General features: G+C 44.5%; 2 protein-coding genes across 2 annotated transcripts in view; one reads left to right on the top strand and one right to left on the bottom strand.

The window, feature by feature from the left end:
* Positions 1 to 18,625, top strand: part of WDR89 (WD repeat domain 89) — a 432,803-nt gene that overhangs the window by 293,156 nt on the left and 121,022 nt on the right. The window lies entirely within an intron of this gene.
* Positions 1 to 18,625, bottom strand: part of RHOJ (ras homolog family member J) — an 83,542-nt gene that overhangs the window by 14,957 nt on the left and 49,960 nt on the right. The window contains exon 2 of the mRNA XM_001498673.6: positions 7,066 to 7,124. Within this exon, the coding sequence (XP_001498723.2) occupies positions 7,066 to 7,124 (59 nt within the window). The remainder of the gene's footprint in view (positions 1 to 7,065; positions 7,125 to 18,625) is intronic.

The raw sequence follows: 18,625 nt of genomic DNA, 5'->3' as shown, positions 1-18,625 counted from the left end.
GGGATATAGTGTCTATTTCATGGCTTGCAGCTGCTAGAAATTACCACCAGATGGCAGCAGACACTGTATGTTTAAAACCTCAAAGCCAAAACCCAAAACACAACATGTCACAATTAGATGAGGTGGGAGCAGATAACCGGGAGTCTGAAAGGATCATGTTTATGTGATTCTTTGCCCAGAAGCTATCAAAAGAATTCTGCTTACATTAGGGAAAGGTTCGGAAGACCATTGGTGGCTGGATTGACTATAGGTAAGAGGTGAGAGGTTGGTTTTAGATCATTTATCCTCCTGGCAGGTAGCCAAGGCCCTCCCCTCGGTGGCTTCTGCTGGAGTCCTTCACTGGGTTTTATCCTGCCCTTTATTCTGGATCCCTCTTCTGTGGAAACCTTAGAACTACTGTGTAATTCCGTTCAAAAAGGTTTATTAATTGCCTACTGACTGTCTAGCACTGTTAAACGTGCTACATGAACGACACAGGGTGAATAAGAATTGGCAATCCAGCTGAGGGAAAGAAAATGAAGACGTGGGAAACAATTTGATTTATGTGGAAGTGAGACAGGTGAAGTTTCTCTTGTTCTTTGTGATCTCTGAAGATAGAATAATCTAGAATAGGTACTTGACTGAATTGGAAAAATACAATTTCAAGGCTGGATGAGGTCTTAGTGATCAGTTAGTGCAGTGGCTCCCAGAGTGCAGTCCGAGACCAGCAGCACTGGCATCCCTGGGCGTTTTTTAGGAAGGTACAATCTCGGCCTGCCCAGCCCTCCCGGAGCTGAGGCTCTGGGGGAGGGGCTGCACCATCTGGGGCTTAACAAGCCCTCCAGGTGACTCTGTTGCAGCTCAAGTCTCAGGACCACGGGTTACGGTGCTTCCCTTTCCCCTCAGCCAGTTTTATAGTTTAAGAAACCGAAGTCTAGACAGATTGATTTAATCCAGATTACAGAGCAAACATACCTTTAAAGAAGGCTCACACCTGGGCTGGCCCGGTTCCTTCAGCCCCTGTTTGCCAGTGGCTGCAGTTATGAAACACGGCAGTGGGTCCAGGGTTGGTAAAAGGCGGTGTCCTCTCGGGACTGAGGGCTGGGCAGCGGGATGTTGGGGAGTTGAATTGGTCCCAGCTGACAACTTAAGTGACTTTTTGCAGGGGAACATGTTCTGAGCCCAGGTTGGATGATCACACGCTGCGATGATGTAAAGGGGCCTTGAGGAGTGGATGGTGGTCTGGCTGCTGTTGGAGGCCCCTTCCGGTGTGGAAATTGAGAACGGAAGAGAGGTGCTCATGTGTCTCTTGAAGAGACAATGTTTTAATCTAAAAGAGCTACTGGAATGGGGCTTTGGAGGGCTAAAGTGGGCGAAGAGGCTGGGGTGGGGGTCGGGGTGGGAGTAAAAGGGAGGGTGAGGTTTGGGCCAGGTAGACTTTTGAGTGCCTTCCACCCAACTTCACTCCGAAGGCAGGAGGTCATTTGGTGTGAAGGGAAATCTGGTATTCTGGGATGACTATGGGTGACTATTAAAAAAAGAAAAGTTCGGGGACAGCCTTAGCATCAGATGGGCCAAACACCTGGGTTCTAAATGTGTCCGGAGCTGCCGCACCCTGATGGCAGGTGGTGAGTCAGTGAGACCATTAGCCCAGCCCTCCTCAGGCTTTACGTACGTTTGAATCACCTGCAGATCTTGTTAAGGTGGAGATTCTCGTTCAGCACAGGTGTGGGATGAAGTGCGAGAATTTGCATTTCTAACAAGTTTCCAAGTGATGCTGATGCGCTGGTCCAGGGATCACACTTTGAGTGGCAAGGAGAGTTGCATTAAGCTCCCCCTCCACCCCACCCCACCCCATACCCACATTAAGTTGGAAATAGAATTCTGCTTCCAAGTCCTCTTAGGAGTGATACTTCTCCCAGATTTTCCGCACAAGTCTCATTTTCATATTTTCCCATGAATACATTCATATCTGGCAGGCTTGGTTTGGAAAAGGTGGGCAACACACATAGGGCGGGAGCGCAGCATAGTGTTTAAGAGCTTGGGCTGGGGAGACCATCCTCCTGGTTCAACTCCCTGCCCTGCCTGGGACTACCGTGTGACCTGGGGTAAGTTCTCTTTGCCTCAGTTTCCTTATCTGTAAAATGAAGTTGATAATAGTGCCGCCTTCATAGGGTTGCTATGAGAATAAAATGTGTTAATGTTTGTAACCCACTTAGGACAGTGTCTTTAGTGGTTAAGGGTCTGTCCTCCATCCCACGTCAACAGCAGCTGCAGGTCCTGCTGCACTGAGTCGACCATATTGGATCCCGGGGCTGAATCTGAAATGAACGTTTTCTAAACTGAGTAGCAATGAGAGCCTGAGGATTTGCATACTCGGATGGCACCTCTGAATCCATTTTTTGTAATTTGGGGAGAAGTGAGATCGTGTCCTAAACTTATAATAACTTGTCATGTGGGAAGACCTCTTCCTAACCCCCCAATTTGCACACTTCTAAAACCATATTAAGATACATGTGAGCAAGAAAGCTTGAGTTGTTCATTGAGGAAAAACATTTGTTCTGAGGTTTTAGGCTAACTTTCCATAGAGGGCTGATGTCAGAATCTGTGCTCCAGAGGGCCCCATTGGGTCAGCCAATGGCAAAGGGAAGGCTGGCGTCCTTCCATGTGGACCCTGGGTTGCCATTAGCAAACCCCAGCTGTCCTTGCCTTCCTGCCTGGTTGCATGACTCTTCAGCCCTTGCCATAAGAGGGTCTTCAGAAATCAGGGCTGGGTAAGGATGTGTAGCATGCAGCTCTGGCTGAGGAAGGGGTGTTTCTGATGGGTTTCCTGCTCCCCACTCCCACGGTCACTGGTGACAGCTGAGCTGCTGTGGGCTGTGGTTTCTCGGTGACAGACACTATTCTGTGCTTTCCCACATGCAGACAGCCCCATAGAGTGTGTGTGTAGAGAACTTGGCGGTTGACCTGGCTGAGAAACCAGGCTCCTGACCCAGGAGATTCTCTTTCTTCCCTGGCAGTGCCGCTAACTGCCACTTTTGCAAATGTTGCCTTTGAGATATGTTCATCTTGGAGTTCTGCCTGAGAGGCCACGATCTGAGCGGGGCTTTGCCCACATTGTTCGTATAAGTGACGGTCCACTGAGAGAAGGAGGCAAGACGTCTTAGTGCCGTGGCTGGCCCCACTCTAGGTGGCCAGTGGCAGGACGGTGGGATGCCTGGCTCTGAGCCATGACCTGGGAGAGACCCCTCTCACAGTTTGGCGTTCCTCAGCCAGCGAACGCCCAGGCTTTGCTGCAGCAGCCCCGCCCCAGCATGCTGCTCTCGCCTGGTCTCTCATGACGCGCTCTAAACAAACTGGCCTGCATGTACGTCATGGAAAAGTCAGCTCTGGGACTCTGTGTAGCGGAGCCAAGGATCTGAGCTCTAGAAATCCCTTTCCGAGAGACTTTCAGTAAAGCACTACGAGGGGCGTGTGCCGTGCAGCATGAGTTGGCACGAGCTAAATAGATTTGGCTTCCAGGCCTGGCCTTATTGCCTCCCCAGTGTGAGCTGAGGGGTGACATGCGGAGATACCCTGCGAAAAACTCCTCACTTCATTGCCTAAACTGATGTTTGGAATTCTACCTAACCGATGAACCAGAGTTCTGAAGACTCTTTGTCTTCAAAGGCCCCAACTCGAGGTTCAAATATTAATTTGTTTCAGGGGTTTGGGGAGGGAGCTGATGTTTAATAGCAGCTGCCATGTGCTGGCAGCGTATGCATGTGGCTTCATTACAGACTGTCTTTAGCAAATGCTTGGCTGGCTTGTGAAAAGCCGGGAGTGGGTCTCAGGCGGGGCTGGTGGGGCTGCCTCGGTGCCAGAGGCCACTGAGTGTGGCAAAGTGGAGGGAACAAGGTCAAGTGATTTTGTCTGGGGCTGACTTTGAGGGTAGAAATAATGAGTTCCTATCCCCTGAACTTTCAGAACACATGTGCTTCTTGAGGTTGTTTTCATTGACTCTGACCCACAGTTAGCTCAAGATAAAGACAAGGGGCACTGCTCGTTGGTTTATTCATGTGAGAAAATCTAATTCTTCACGGCAAAATGGAACTCTATATCCGGGTTCAGAGACTTATTTCCTTTTTGTGGTTCAGGGATTAATCAGTTGGTTTTGAGATCACCTCTCTTTCTTGTTAATAACTCTGGCCAAATGAGCATTTTTGAATTAGTTATAGATGTTCCTCAGCCATGTGACCTCAGCAACATTTGCTAGAATAGAACTGAAGAGGCTGGATTGTCCTACCTGTGGCTGGGAATGGAATTTTGGGACAATGCTTCTAAATTAAATTTTTACAAAGCCTGGTTGGCAGCATTGTAGAACCATGGGAATCACCTCGGACAATGGCTATTCTCCACTGCATCCTCCTGCACTAGGGACAATGCTTCAGTCCCCAAGGACTTTTAGAGTAGAGATTCTCACATTTTAACGTGCATACGAATCATCTGGAGATCTTAAAATGAATTTTCAGATTCAGTAGGCTGGGGATGGGGCCTGAGATTCTGCATTTCCAACAAGGTCCTTGGGGATGCCAATGCTGCTGGTCAGTGGACCGAACTTTGAGTGGCAAGGTTCTAGATGAGTGGTTCTCAAAGTACGGCATACAGACCAGCAGCAGCATTACCAGGAAACCTGTTAGAAATGCAGATTCTTGGGTGCTGTCCCAGGCATGTAGAATCAGAAACTTCAGAGGTGGTGGGGCCCAGTGGCTGAGTTTTAACAAGCCCTAGAGGTGATTCTGACACCTGCTCAAGTTTGAGAATGACTGTTCTACAAAACGAGTTACATGTCATCCTTTAGTGTAACTAATTTCAATATTTAACAATACTTTACTGCTGAAAGGTCTCCCTTGGTCTACCCTCATATAGTTTTGCTTAATTACTCCAGTTCTTGTAGGCATTCTTGAAGTCGTCTCTTTAAGGTCCTAATCATAGAATTTTAGTCCTAGAAGGAAGCTTAAGATGTGTTCTGATTTCATTTCCCCATGCTTTATGCTGCCTTATGAACCTTGTCCACCTCGGAGCTTTCAAAGCAGTTGGTGGAAATTACTAAAGTGAAAGGCTGAAGGAATATCAATAACCCATTTGTTGTTATACTTTCTTAGTGCGCATCACCTTCTTCCATGTCGGAGGTTTGGGTCATTCTGCTTTCTTCAATTTAGAGTTTAAAGGTAGTTTTACATTGTCTTAGAACTTCAACTCCTATACTAGTATAATTTAGAATTTTTTCTGAAAAGGACAGAGCAGTGGGAAAGAATAATTAAGCTCTACAGGAGCTTTTAAGCAGTTTTATTGGATTTGAAATTAAATAGAGGCCTGAAGAGGTTGTTCTGGGGGCAATTAAGGCACAGAAGCACAATTGTCGTGGATTGCTGTAGAAGAGGGGAAGCCTGGATGGGCATGAGGGGCACAGAGGGCTTCTAGAGAAGGCAAGGGAAACAGAGAGAGGTTTCAGAGTCAGGCAGTAGTCCTTGCTGTGTTGCACTTTTCAAACTGAATTATATTCATAGACTCTGACTATGGAGGAGAAGGGTGTAAACTCCTCTCTCTTTCAGGCTGTGAGTCCTGATGAGTGGGGGCATCAAATGACCATGTGATGGAATGAGACTAGGCAATTCCAGCCCAAAGAGCAGTGTACCTCTATTGCTGGGATGCTTTCTGGTGGAGGGGAGTGAAGCATGAGCATTAGCTTGGAGGAGCCAATCCGATTTTCCCATTTGGGCATCTAGGGGCATCCTTTCGTAGTCATGTGTCTTGGTATTGATGTCAGAGATTTCCTCTGCTCCCCAGTTCCTGAGAGTAGCTGGCCAAAAGAGCCATCTACCAGTAAGAGGAAACTGAGCGCTCTTAGGAGCCTTGAGTCTGGTGCTAGACTTGCCAAGTTCTCCACTGTTTGGTCTGTCCAATACCAGCCTGCAGATATTTATTCAGTGGTTCTTGCAAATGCACAAAGAAATCCCAAAGGGAATTCCATTTATTGTTGTTATTTTTTCTAGCATAGAGCTTTCAGGTTGAGCAAAAAGACATATCTTCAGATAATAGTGAGAAAAGCCCTAGACAAATGCATAACTACAAATAACAATTACCAGGAAATTCGCAGTGGGACAGAGCATGGTCAAATGTTCAGTCCAAAGGACTTAAGATGTACGAATTTGGACAGACTGAACAACCTGCTGATTTTGACCTAAATAAATGACCCAGGACATATGGTAACAAAAGCTCTCTCAAAGAAATTGGGCCACAGCCATCAACTGCTTAACCACTTCCCCGCCAACCCATGAACTTGTAACATTGGAAACTTGTCCTAGTGGAATGTGGTGTACAGAGAAAGAAAGGCAGGGCGGCTTTTCCCCCCAAGTGGAGCGTGTGCCGACTGATGAAACGTTGAGGGTTCTGGTCCATTGCCTCACGTTATTGGTTGGCCAGGTTCTCCAACCTGAAGAAACATTTCTGACAGAGTGAGAATATTTCAAGAATCTTAGAGAATTTCAAGTCAATCTCTAGTTATTAAGGGGTTGACCCTCAATTTTGGAAAACATCCAGGATCCTGGCTTTTCTTCCTTCTAACACTTAATCCATCTTTTTCCTACCCTCTATTCCCTGTCCTCTGTCTCTTTCTGGACGTTTCCACAGCTTGTTAGGCAATTCAAATAAGAGGTGGGCAAAGAATACAGTGTGAAAAAAACTAATGGGTGAAACTAAAATTTATGAAATTGACTCAGTAATCTAGGATCTGGAATTGGGATGGGTGGGAAGAAATTGAAACTGTTGGCCAAATATGTTATCTTGGTTATTGATAATCATCAACCAGTGAATGAGTCATTATTTGCCTATCAATACCTTGAATCATGTAATGACTTAGTCTTTTGTAATTAGAAATATTTTAAAAATATTAAGAATATTTCGATTGTCATTTAGAAAGACAATAAATTTGCCCTAAATGATTTGAAGAGAGAATGTCTGTACTGTTAGTCCCCATATGCCCAGCCGAATGGATCCTTCTCCTCCCCCCCAAACCCCTAATGAATCAAGATAATAAAAATGTACCTGTCCTGCGGTGTCATACAGTCCGAGCAAGTGTTGCTTGCCTCCCACTGTCACAGTAACTAGGGGAGAAGAGAAGAGGAGAGTCCATAAATGGAAGCTTCAATCAGGAGCCTTTGCATTTCTCCATGCCAACCTCTCCCTGGGCAGCAGAGATAAGCATATGCCTCACCCGGGTATATTCTAAACCAAGTTGACAGTGTGATTTCCAAATGAGAGACAACCTTGGGCTGAGAGCAGATGGGCTGAGTCAAGTCCAAATTTCTCAACTCAGATGGATATTATTGTCACCACTAGGGCCCTCTGTAGGCTGCTCATTGATCCTCATTCTGCCCTATATCAAGCTACTGAAGGAAAAGGATTCTGGACCCTTTCTTGCTTAGGTTATTTTCTTCTTTTCTTTGATTTGAGCCACCTTTCAGGATATAGAATTGTGTATGCAACTTCTCTGTTAGAAATCTCTGCTTTTTTTCTGTCTTCAAAATGTTAATAAAACCCTGAAAACAAAGTATATTAACCCACCTTATATTTTATAGTCTATAAGCCAAAGCTAATAATGAAATAATAATGAAATGAGAAGGGCTTAACATTTATTTTAAAAAGTTGTTTTTAGTAAATATTTTTGTGCTCAACTGCCTCATTCCGGTTTCGAACCTTAGTTGCAGAAGGAGATGTTCCGTGGGTTTGGTTTCACATCCCGAAAGGGTGTATTTACATTGAAAAGTAGAGAGTTCGAGTTACCCAGCAGGCTTACCACTTTCCCAGGCAATTGTGTCCAAAAGTGAGGAGTAACAGAAGGATACCAACCACTCTGTACATGTCTGGAAATGAAATAAAATCTCAACTTGAAACTAAACTGAGATCGAACAGATCGAACGCAAGAGGAATACAATTCTCTTGGTGAATGGAAAGAGCAAATTTAAATTTTCAAAAAAATTTAATCTCTTTTTGGGGAAAAGGAAGTAAAGAAGGAGAATGTGATTTTTCCTAGTGGATTAAAAAATGTGCAAATGCAATGTAAAGATGATTTTTGATTCCTCCGGCTATTTGTTGTGCAGGAAATGAAAGATAAATTGAATAGCGACCTTTTATAACCGTATCTCTGACATATGCCGGCTGAATTCTCCAGTCTGCTGCTCAGAGCTGCTGATTCAGGCCTGATTTTACTTTTATTTGTCCTCAGGTTCACGGGCTACATGTATGCAAAGTACTTCCTAGTGGCTTGTTCTTGAAAAGCCCTCGTTTAAAGCACTCCCTCCCGAGACACTGGGAACAATTTCTCTAATCTGCTCAGATCAACGTGTGTTCAGCTTGATAACGTGACTGCAGCCGCTCAGATGAGCTTTTCTATGTGTGTTTTTAAGCTGGGTGAACCCAGCTCTCTCCAACCCTGGTGACGGTGGTGACAGAAGAGGGGCGTTGAAACATTTTTACTCCCTTTCATAAGTCAGGCTAGTAATGGAAATGAAGGTGAGGCCGCGTGGCCCAGAGCTTTGTCTGTTATCTTCTCCCCTTCCTGAACACTTCAGCCCAGTCAGATGTTCCCAAAATCTGCCTAAATGGTTTCTTTAATGACCAATTCACTCCCTAGTCACAGATCAGGAATGAAGGGAAGAAATCCAGCTATTACAACATGGAATTTCCTGCCTAGCGAGCCCAGCACATGCAGGTCAGGGCAGCTGTTCCTGAGACCCCCTTGGATCGTCCCACGACCCGCAGGCCCAGGGCCATCTGTGAGGCGAGCATTAGAGCATTAGAAGCCAGGCCATCCTTGCGGCCCCACTGGGCACTGCAAATATTCTGAAGCAATGGCTTTGACCTTTGTTGCTGGAGCCTTGAAGCTCTTGCTTGGGTTTTCTCAGAGAACAACCATTCCCTCCAGCCTGCTTTTCCTCAGGCCTCGCCCTTTTCTCTCTTGGCAGCTTTGATTCCAGGGAATTTTACCAGGCCTGAGGTGACCGCCAGCTCAGGAAGGTTGGGCTGTGGGCTGAGAGCCTGGGCACAGCCTCTCTTCTCTCTCTCCTTCCCTTCCTCGAGGGTTTATTGGGTTCCCGGACTGTGCTCAGTGCTAGGAGTAGAAAGGCCAGATGCAATTCTTCCTTCATGGAGCGTGGAGAAGAGGGGTTTACTGGCAAAGCCTGGGCATGAAGCAATGTAGTAAATGCTTTGCTGGGGCAGCGTGGTGGGGTGTGGGAGCCCAAAGTAGGAGCATTACTGTGCGTGCATGCTTATGTGCACATGCATGTGTGCACTGGGGGGGGGTGATGCGTGGGAACACACATCAGGGACACTACTGCGAGTGCACACATTTACTGCTGAAGCATGGTCAGAGAAGGCTTTCTGGAGGAGATGTCTGAGCTGAGTCCTAAAGGTGGCTAAGAGTTACCCAGGGTACACTGGGGGCAAGACAAAGGATGGTTCAAAGTTACCCAGGGTGCACTGGGGGAGATGGTACAGAAGAGGTGGGTAGGCAGGGCCGGCTGCCATAACTCACTAATTTAGATTTTATTCTGAAGGCTTTGTTGAGCTATGAAAGTCCTGAATTCTACTTTTTCCCAAAGAAAGTGAAAGAGGAGGAATTAAAATAATTTCCTTGGGTTAAGGCAAAATGTTGGGTGGAGGGAGAATGACGTTTTTTGGGTGGAAGCCATGTTGGCGTTCAGCTTTGCTGTGTGGTGGCTGTCTACTCTGTCTGTGTGTGGGCCCAGCCCGGCTGGAGGACTCCTAAAGGAAGGGGCAGAGCTGTGTCTCTATCTCTGGGTATCACTTTTATTCCCTCTTATCTGCTCTTTTATTCTCCCATTTTATCGGAAGGAAGATAAGCCGATCACACAGTTGATGCCAGAGCACATCAAAGGACAACCAGAGACAGATCCCGGCACTAACCACACATTGTAGGAGGTACAAATGGCTTTGTGTGTCCTTATCTTGAACTAGTAGTGGATGCTTATGGTTTGCCAACCTGTGTCCTGTGAGGTTGCTCAATTTGGAAATGAATCAGTCACAACAGCACAGAAGGAAGGTATGCCCTAAAATGCTGATAGTAAATGTAGTGAGGTTGAAAGAGCAGGATCTTTTAAGTCAAATGGTTTTGCATTCGAATCTTATCTTTGTTGGAGTGACCTCTGGAAAGTCACCTAACAGCTCTGAGCCCCTCTTTTCTTGTTTATTAAAAATGGGGATAAGATCACCTACTAAAGAGAGTCCTCAGGAGGATGAAATTAAATGAGAAAATGCTGGCACCAAGTCTGGCCCAAAGTGGGTGCTGAACAACTGTTGGTTTCCCTCCTTCAATAAGTGCCTAAGAGGGCAGACTAGTCTGTCTTGCTCGCCGCTGTATACTCAGTGCACATTAACTGGAGCAAAAATTCATCGTATTTGTGAATTACCAGTCACTTTCTACCCTGAACGATAGCTATTTAGATCTGTGTCTTACATTTCCCACTGGACAGGAGGACCCTTGAGGACAGAATCTCCACACCCCATACCCGGAACAGAACGCAGCATGTGTGGTAGATGCTGAATGCACGGTACAGAAACGGAGCACAGGGGCAACTCAGGCAGAAGGAAGGCCTTCAACATGTGCGGAGCCTGAAGCTCTCTGGCAAGAGTCTAACTGCTGGGAAGCGCCTGCAGCCAGCCAACCTGCCTGGCAGACAGTAGTCAGGTAAAGTCCCAGAGCGCGCTGTCTGTTCTCGGAGCTATTAGAGTTGTTTTCTGAGCTTAGCGAGGTTTTAAAGAGAGTGGGTCAAATGACCTGCTAATGGCTCAGATGGTTCCCTCAATAAAGTGTGAAAAGTTGTCAGTGACCTGTTAAGTGTGTGAAATGAAGGCCTTCTTCTCCAAATCCATTAAACTACTTGCCTCCTTGTGTTTCTTCTTCGTAGAGATTGGAGTGGTTGATTTCCCGAGTTGGAGTGAGGTGCTAGTGATGTCAGTCGTGGGTTTGGTCTCTTGAGGCTCAGTCCATTTCACCAAGACAGAAAATGTCCCAGGCAGGACCTGCGCCTATTCGCCTTGGCAGTTCTGTCACCTCACAAAACTGTGTGTCATTCGCAAACTTGGATGGGGAAGTGTTGGTCATTCTGTGTAAGCCAGCTCAGCCCTTCCCAGTCCCGCCCATCAGCAGCATGAGGAACAGGGCTGAAAGCCCCTTCCTTGTTGGGTGGTGAGCTGGCCATCTCATCTGCCAGGAGCAGTCTTTTGAATCTGTATGACGAGTATGTGATGAATCCTGAGAGCCGGAGTGGTGGAAATGCGAGGTCAGTGATGACAGAGGCTCCATCGCCCTTCCATTCCCAGCACCTCGCCAGCTCTCTGGGCACTCTCGTCAAGGGTACTCGATTTGGCAGGTTGGATGAGGCAGACCTGACTAGGTGTGTGGGTGTATACCCTAAAGGCGCTCTTATGGAGGAGGAAACACCAGACTATAGATAAGGCAAGAAGTAGAATTTTAAGGAAGTTAAAAACATGGCTTTCATTGCAAATATAGGATGAAGACATGTCAAAGACGCGTTAACTCATTCATGAGAGAGCCGGTAAGATGGTAAATCTTGTTCAAAGAGCATTTTGAGGAGCTGGGCATTTATAGGTACTTTAAAAGCAAAATGTCAGAATAAGACGGCTAGGTTCAATAGAAAACTGCTTGTTGTCCTTTGGAAAAGAGAGCCTTTGGGTTCTCTTTTCTACTAACGGGAATTATTTGCATCTCTCCCCAACAAGATTCACAAGTTAATAAGCAACTTCAGAAAGTCTAAGCTTTTAGTTAATAGCAGAACCAGAGAAAGATGTATTTCCCTAGATTATTAGTCCTTGGGGGGAGGGTGTTAAACACCCCAGCATGACGTTGAAAGGACAGTTGCATGCTCTTGGCCTCATCTTCAAGGTTCAGATAATTTTTCTCCATGTCTGAATTTAAGTTCATACTTAGCCACTTATTTGGTGAGATGTTGGGCGATTCAGTAACTGTCTCTCTCACCTGGAAAATGAACAAATCATGTTTATCCTAAAGGGGCATAAAAAACTCTTTCTAAGCTGTTTAAAAGTCAGGGGTAATCACCACAGCAGCTTGTCTATGCCTGGGGGCTGCAAAAAATGGAGAACTTACATGAAAACTTGCAGTCTGACCCTCATCGTGGTGCTGACTGGACACCTTCAGCCGCATCCGCTGACCTTTTCCCTCTCTTAACTGACCCTTGTCCCCTGCTCGTCTTCCTTTCTGGAAGGCACCACCTGGGACAGTGACTCACCGAGCTCCAGTGTCCACTCTTAGGAGCTGCTTATGTGTGTTTGTGACCTGGTTTAAGCCTCATAACTGTGCATGTATGTTCTATAAGGGACCAACTTAGAAGCATCTGAGATGAGATGCCTCTCAAATTAAAATAAGTTAGAAAACAGTATGAAACTAGAAGTAAATACATTTTCATAAATATGAAAGGTGGTAAATTCCTTCCTGGAGGGGTTCCATCCTTCCAAGATACACATTCCTTTTGACGTGGCTTGAAACCCTTTTCGCCCATCTACACAGCTCGCCTCAGCCAGTTCATTTCCCTTCTTTGAAAATAATGCCTCTTCTTTCCTGAGCAGCAGACTGTGTGTGTGAAATAACACTTGTTTGGAGAAGTCTCTTATTTGGAACAAGGTACTGTTTCCTTAGAACAAAGACTGAGCTTCCTAAGAATCTATTAGGACTCTGAGCTGAGGGCTTTCTTTTGTTAGGACTGTGTATTCATCCTACAATAAGCAGCACCCCATTTGAATAGGGTAATGTGTATCTGCCATGCATCTTCCATCCCTGGTCATATTTCTTTTATCCTTTAGGTTTGCCTATTGTGACAGAGAGTTTGGTTTGTAGTTATATCAAGTTGTAACCTCCCGGATTTAAGGTGGAAGGACTGGTTAGAGCCCTGGACTCACTGTGAACGAACTCTGGGACTTTGAGCAAACCACAGTTTCCTTAAATCTCAATTTTCTTATTGGTAAGTGAAGTGTCTTTGAGGAGCAAAGGAGATCGTATATGGAAATTTTGTACACCAAAGTTTACACAAATGTAAAGTACATCACGGAGAAAATGGCTTCTTAAATAACAATACTTTTGGCAACAGAGTTTGCTGGAATGAAGTTGCCCTGGTTCTGGGTGTGGGGTGAGTGTTCAGGAAAGCTCTGCCCTTGTCAGTACTTGTCTGATGATGGAAAAGGAGGAGGAGAGGAAGGAGGAGGGACGGGGAGGAGCTTGCTCATTTCCAGGACTCTTGGAACTGACTGGGGATGAGGCCAAACCAAGACAGTCATGATCCAAGACACTCACATCCTGGAATTTCAGAGTCTTGCTCAGCCTCACCCTTCCTTCCTCAACATTCGTTTGGTCTCTACATCCTGCCAGTTCTACCTGCCAATATCTCTAGAATCTGACTCCTCTTTGCCATCCTTGTAGCTGCTCCCCTGTAGCCCCTCACGCTCCAACCTTGTCAGTTGCGAAAGACCCCTAATTGGCATCTGTTCTCCTGGCTCCATCTTCTGTGCTTCCTTCCCCACTGCCACCAGAGTTCTGGCAGCCATGGCTCTCCAAGATAAAATTCAAATACCTTTCAAGAAAGTACAAAGCCCTTGTAGTCTGGAGCCTGGTTTACTTTTCCAGCCCACTTTTATTTTTTTTCCTTCTATAATCCACACTTTTTGGAATCTCTTATACTCGTGATGCCTTGTTCAAGCTGTTCCCACTGGAATTCTGGAAAAGAAATTCTAGAATGCTTTTCCTATACTTGTCAGCCTGGAAAACTCCCGTAACCTGGAAAACTTACTTCTATAACTCCCCTGTGCCCACGTACTTTAAGCCCGTTTCCATGCCTACTTGCCCATTGGGCTGTAAAGTGCTCTGTCTTACTTATTCTCATGTCCCAGAGTCTAGCATGGGCCTGGCATGTAGTTCCATGAATATTGACTGAGTGACTGAAAAGTACATTAAACTTCAATCAAAGTAAAGATTTCCTCCGAGGTGGCTGTTTTCTGTAGATGAGTCATCAGCATTTCCCAAAGGGTCACTGTGAGCATTTCTGGACATGAGATGGCAGGGTGGGGTCACCAGCAGTGACATCCTACACTACAGCAGGCCTACTTGCTGTGAGGGGATGCTGTGGAAACGTGTCTCTGGTGGTGGGATCTGTGCTCAGGGCACTCTTCCACTTTTCCAGGCAGCTTTCACCAGCTGCAGGGCTGCCAGACCCCAAGGACGGTAGGGCAGGAGCACTGCCAAGGTGTCCTGAGGTTCATTGTGGCTGTGCAAACACAGGAGCCAGGCCCCCTGGCATTACCCACAGGGCACAGGGGAGCTGTCTCTTAATTAAGACTTTGGGAAGAAGTGACTGAGTTATAAATGAAGACTGCATGTGGAGGCTTGTGGTCCGCAAACCAGAGCATGCTTCTCGCAGGATCCCTGTATAAAGACATACTTAAAAAAAACCAAGCCAGCCTCTTCAGTCATATTCGTACATCACTAGAAACTCACGATAATTAAGCTGCCATTGAGGTGTGATGGAGTAAATACCTGATTATGAGGCAGAAACTAAATTTTAGCCTTGATTTTGACTGAGTGATTGCAATGTTTCACGGCAGCCACCAGAGGGAGCTAATTAAAAACACAGATTCCCTGGTTCCACACGCCCTCTCCAAGATTCTGAAGAAACCCGTGTGGGGTGGGGCCTAGAAGTTTGCATTTTTATCAAGTTCTTCAGGCCAGTGAGTCACATCTGAATGTCAGTTTCCTCATTTTAAGATGAGGCTAATAATAACTCGATTACAATAGAGTACCCCACTCGCTTTAGATAGGTTTTGTAAATATCAGATGAGGTAATGTATGGAGAAAAACTTAATATCTGGGTAGCATTCTGTAAATTTTATCTTTTTGGTCATATCTGACACACACACACAGGAACGGGGCCGTCTGTATGTAACAGCTCTCTCCTCTCCTGGTCTAGAAATAGTCACTAAGGAAATTCGACAACTAGGTGATGACAAACGTGGACCTGTGTGCTCCTGCCAAGAGTTTCCAAAGAATTATTAGACTGATAAAAGTTCTATCAGGTAACAGCTGTAACTAGTTGGAAAATATCCTTTTCACAACAATAACAAAAACTATAATGTGTCTGGTAATACGCAAAACCTTTATGCAAAAAAGCACAAAAAGCACTTTGCTGAGATGCATAGAAGAAGACAAATGGAAAAACAGCTCATGGTGTTGGGTGGGAAGCTCCATATTGTAAAGATGTTAGACCTCCCAGTTTAATGAGTTTAAGATAATTCCAATAGGATTGTTGAATTGGGAACATGACAGATCATAGCAGTTATATTAAAAATTAAATTGGTGAGAACAGCTAACAATTAAAAAAGAATGACAGGATAACTGTGCTAATGTATGTTAAGATGTATTATCAAGTTATACTAATGAAAACAGTACAGCACGAGCACAGGAATAAGTGAAACAGAAGAGAAATCTCAGCCCCAGAGCCCACTTCATATGTAAGGATTTTGTATATGGTAAGTGGAAAGGGGAAGAGAGGAAGTATTCAGTGTATTGTATTTAGATCATTGGTTACTATATTTAAAATACAAAAGGACTTTGAAAATATGAAAGCAAGTGGAGGAAACCTTCAAGAAAATGATTGCTATCTTTCACTTTAAAAAGAGAAAGAAAGGTAAATGTCCCAGGAAAATGGTCACAATATGTGAGGGTTGAAGAAAGTTATTATCTTTGATACATAAGGGTACTTTCTAATCAATAAGAATAATAATTAATCCAGAAGAAAATAAATAAAGAATATAGACAATTTACAAATAAATAAAGAGCCAAGGAATAGGGGAGTAAAAAAAAATCAAATTAAACAAGATGTAATCTTTGGCCTATGAATTTATAAAGATGAAGAGAATGACACCCAGTGTTGGTGAGCACGTGAAGATGTGGGCACTCATACAACTTTTGGGGGAAATGCAAACTAGTTCGAATTTTCTGGTAAGCCATTTGGTGATATAGATCATATGCCTAAACATGGGTCTGTCGGACTGAGCAATGCTATTTCTGCAGTGTATCCCCAGGAGTAGTCATATAAATGCACAGCAGTGTATACATATAAGACTATTCATTACCAAAGTGTTTATAATAGCTAACAGTTCGATGCAACCTAAATGTTCAATAATTGGGGATTAGTCCTAATCAGTTATGGAGCAACCTTAAAAAGTAAGCTTTTAAAGAATACTGAGGAATGTGGTAAAATACTGAGGCTATAATGTCTAGATAGTAGGAGATAAAATTCTACATCGGGTATGTAAAAGTACTTAGAGAAAACACTTTTTATTTTTTCCATACTTTGTTACCATGAACATGTAAATCAGGAAAAAAATGATACTTGAGCGCTCGACAGTTGTGGTTATTGTGTTGTTATTATTACTGTTATATCTAGATTGGATTAAATGCCATCTAAGTTGTCTCTCATCACTTAAATTCTACCATTTCTTCTTAGTTCACTCTCTGATTTTGTCTCAGGCTTATCTAGATTCATTTTAAGTTGTAAGACCAAGCTTATATTTTTACGAGTAGGAAGCTGTGATGAATGGGTCTGCGGCAGTGGAGCTTTATAAACTGTGCATTGCAGAGCAACTTATCTTTTGCAGAGAATTATGATGAACCACTAATGTTCTACCTATACTTGCTTTTCAAAGGTACCAAGAAAATATTGTGCGTTTGAGGATGCCAGAATCTGCCAGGATGTCTTAGTTGTAAACCAAAAGAAGTATGTGAGCTGTAAAGACAACAGCAGTAAATTGGTTCTAAATATAGCCCTTTATTGACACTGTCTGGGCATAGTGACATAAACTGGCCAAGTGAATATTTAGAGTGTGTGTTTCTGCTCTCAACTTCTTTTTTAAAGTATTACAAGATAATTTGAGAACATTCAGCTATTTTTCTCTATTTTCTCCTTTTGTGCATGATTGTTGTCCTAGATTATATTTTCTCATCTGCCTCTTTGTTATTCAGGATCCTAGAATTTTACATATTTGTGTTTTTTTCCTTTATTTATTTCATTTATCTTTGTCTAATATCCCCCACCAGAATAGAGATTCTTTTCAGGTAACTTTATTTTTTACTTCCCAACAACTGTCAAGAAGTATTAGGACTTGCTGGTTAATTATGATCAAAGGAGGATGTATGTATGACAATTTGAGATAAAATGGTTCTCGGATCCTTTCTGCAATGAATATCTGTGAGACCATCTTGTTACTTCATTGTTAAGCATTGTCTCAGAGTTTGTATAAGGTAACATCTACCACTTTTATGTCCTTGCTCACATATTTTCCCCCAACTGATTTTCCTCACACCGTCTAAAAATAAAAGCGTAATTTTGGGGATGCCGATCAGTGACACGAAGTTCATGGCTCCCAGTCCTGTGAGGAGAGGTTCATAGCCAGACAAGGGATGCACTGAGCTTTGGCTTCCCGCAGGCCGCCACTCAAAGCTAGAAAGAGACCTCGTACGATGCTCAGCCCTGAGGTCAACTGGTCAATGGATTCACAATCTGAGGCTTTGAAATCTTGTTCTTGGTTTTGCTGATGCTTTTCTGTCAGGTTTTTGGTGAAGTGAAACTAATCTAGTAGAATTCCTATGCATTTGAAAGGATTTAAAAAATGCAAAAAATATATAATAAGTGGGGAGCCATGTAGTAGAGTCTCAATGTGGTTTCACGTTCAAGAACACACAACGCTAACAACCACAAGTCCTTATAAACCATTCTGACCTTATGTAAAAGATAAAGACACCAAAGGGGGATTGCAATGATAAACCACGGCACTGCTTCTTAAAATCATCTTCTTCTCAGTATTTTTCGTAGCCACCATGGCCTTGAAGCTTTGCCCCTACCCTGCATTCTTCGTCAGCACACCTTCTATAAATAGTTTAGTCTCCTCTCTGCCGACACAAGAAAGCCTGGGGCTTGACCGGTGCTCTCCTTTGGGCTTTGGAGGAGAGGAAGCTGAGGAGCCAAAGGCACTTTCTCTCCTCAGCAGAAGGGGTCGGGGGAGTAGGGAGAAGGGAAAGGTAACAAACATTTATAATTTAATACCTTTTCTTGTATCCCCAACACATCCATAATGCAGGTATTTGTTTTAACAGGTCAAGGGATCATTTACCAAACTCTCTTAACATACTAGCATCGTGTCTTTCTCTGGGAACCCATGCGCGCTCAGCAGTTTAAGGTACCCCAGTGTCAAGGACACTATGGGTAGCTGGAGCTGGAGTCTCTGCTAGACCAGGAAGTTACAGGCCAAGGGTAGAGGGGGATTAGAGATCAGACGATGGCCCTCTTGTCACTGCTAATTGCACAGAAACAAAATGAGGCGGTGCCCCTGGAAGCCTTGTGCGGGTGGCAGTGGGACTCTGTATGTATGGAGGGGCGTGAAATAGTCTTCCCTGGACCAGCACTGTCCTTGTGAAGTGAGGCGCACAGCAACTGGTGTGGCGGTGGGGCTGTGGAGGAGTGGTGTTCAGTGGCTTTTCCAGTGACTCCAGAGAGATTAC

The sequence above is a fragment of the Equus caballus genome, chromosome 24 (assembly GCF_041296265.1).
Source record: "Equus caballus isolate H_3958 breed thoroughbred chromosome 24, TB-T2T, whole genome shotgun sequence".
NCBI lineage: Eukaryota > Metazoa > Chordata > Mammalia > Perissodactyla > Equidae > Equus > Equus caballus.
The sequence above is the reverse complement of the archived record's forward strand: the minus strand, read 5'-3'. Positions and strand labels throughout refer to the sequence as shown.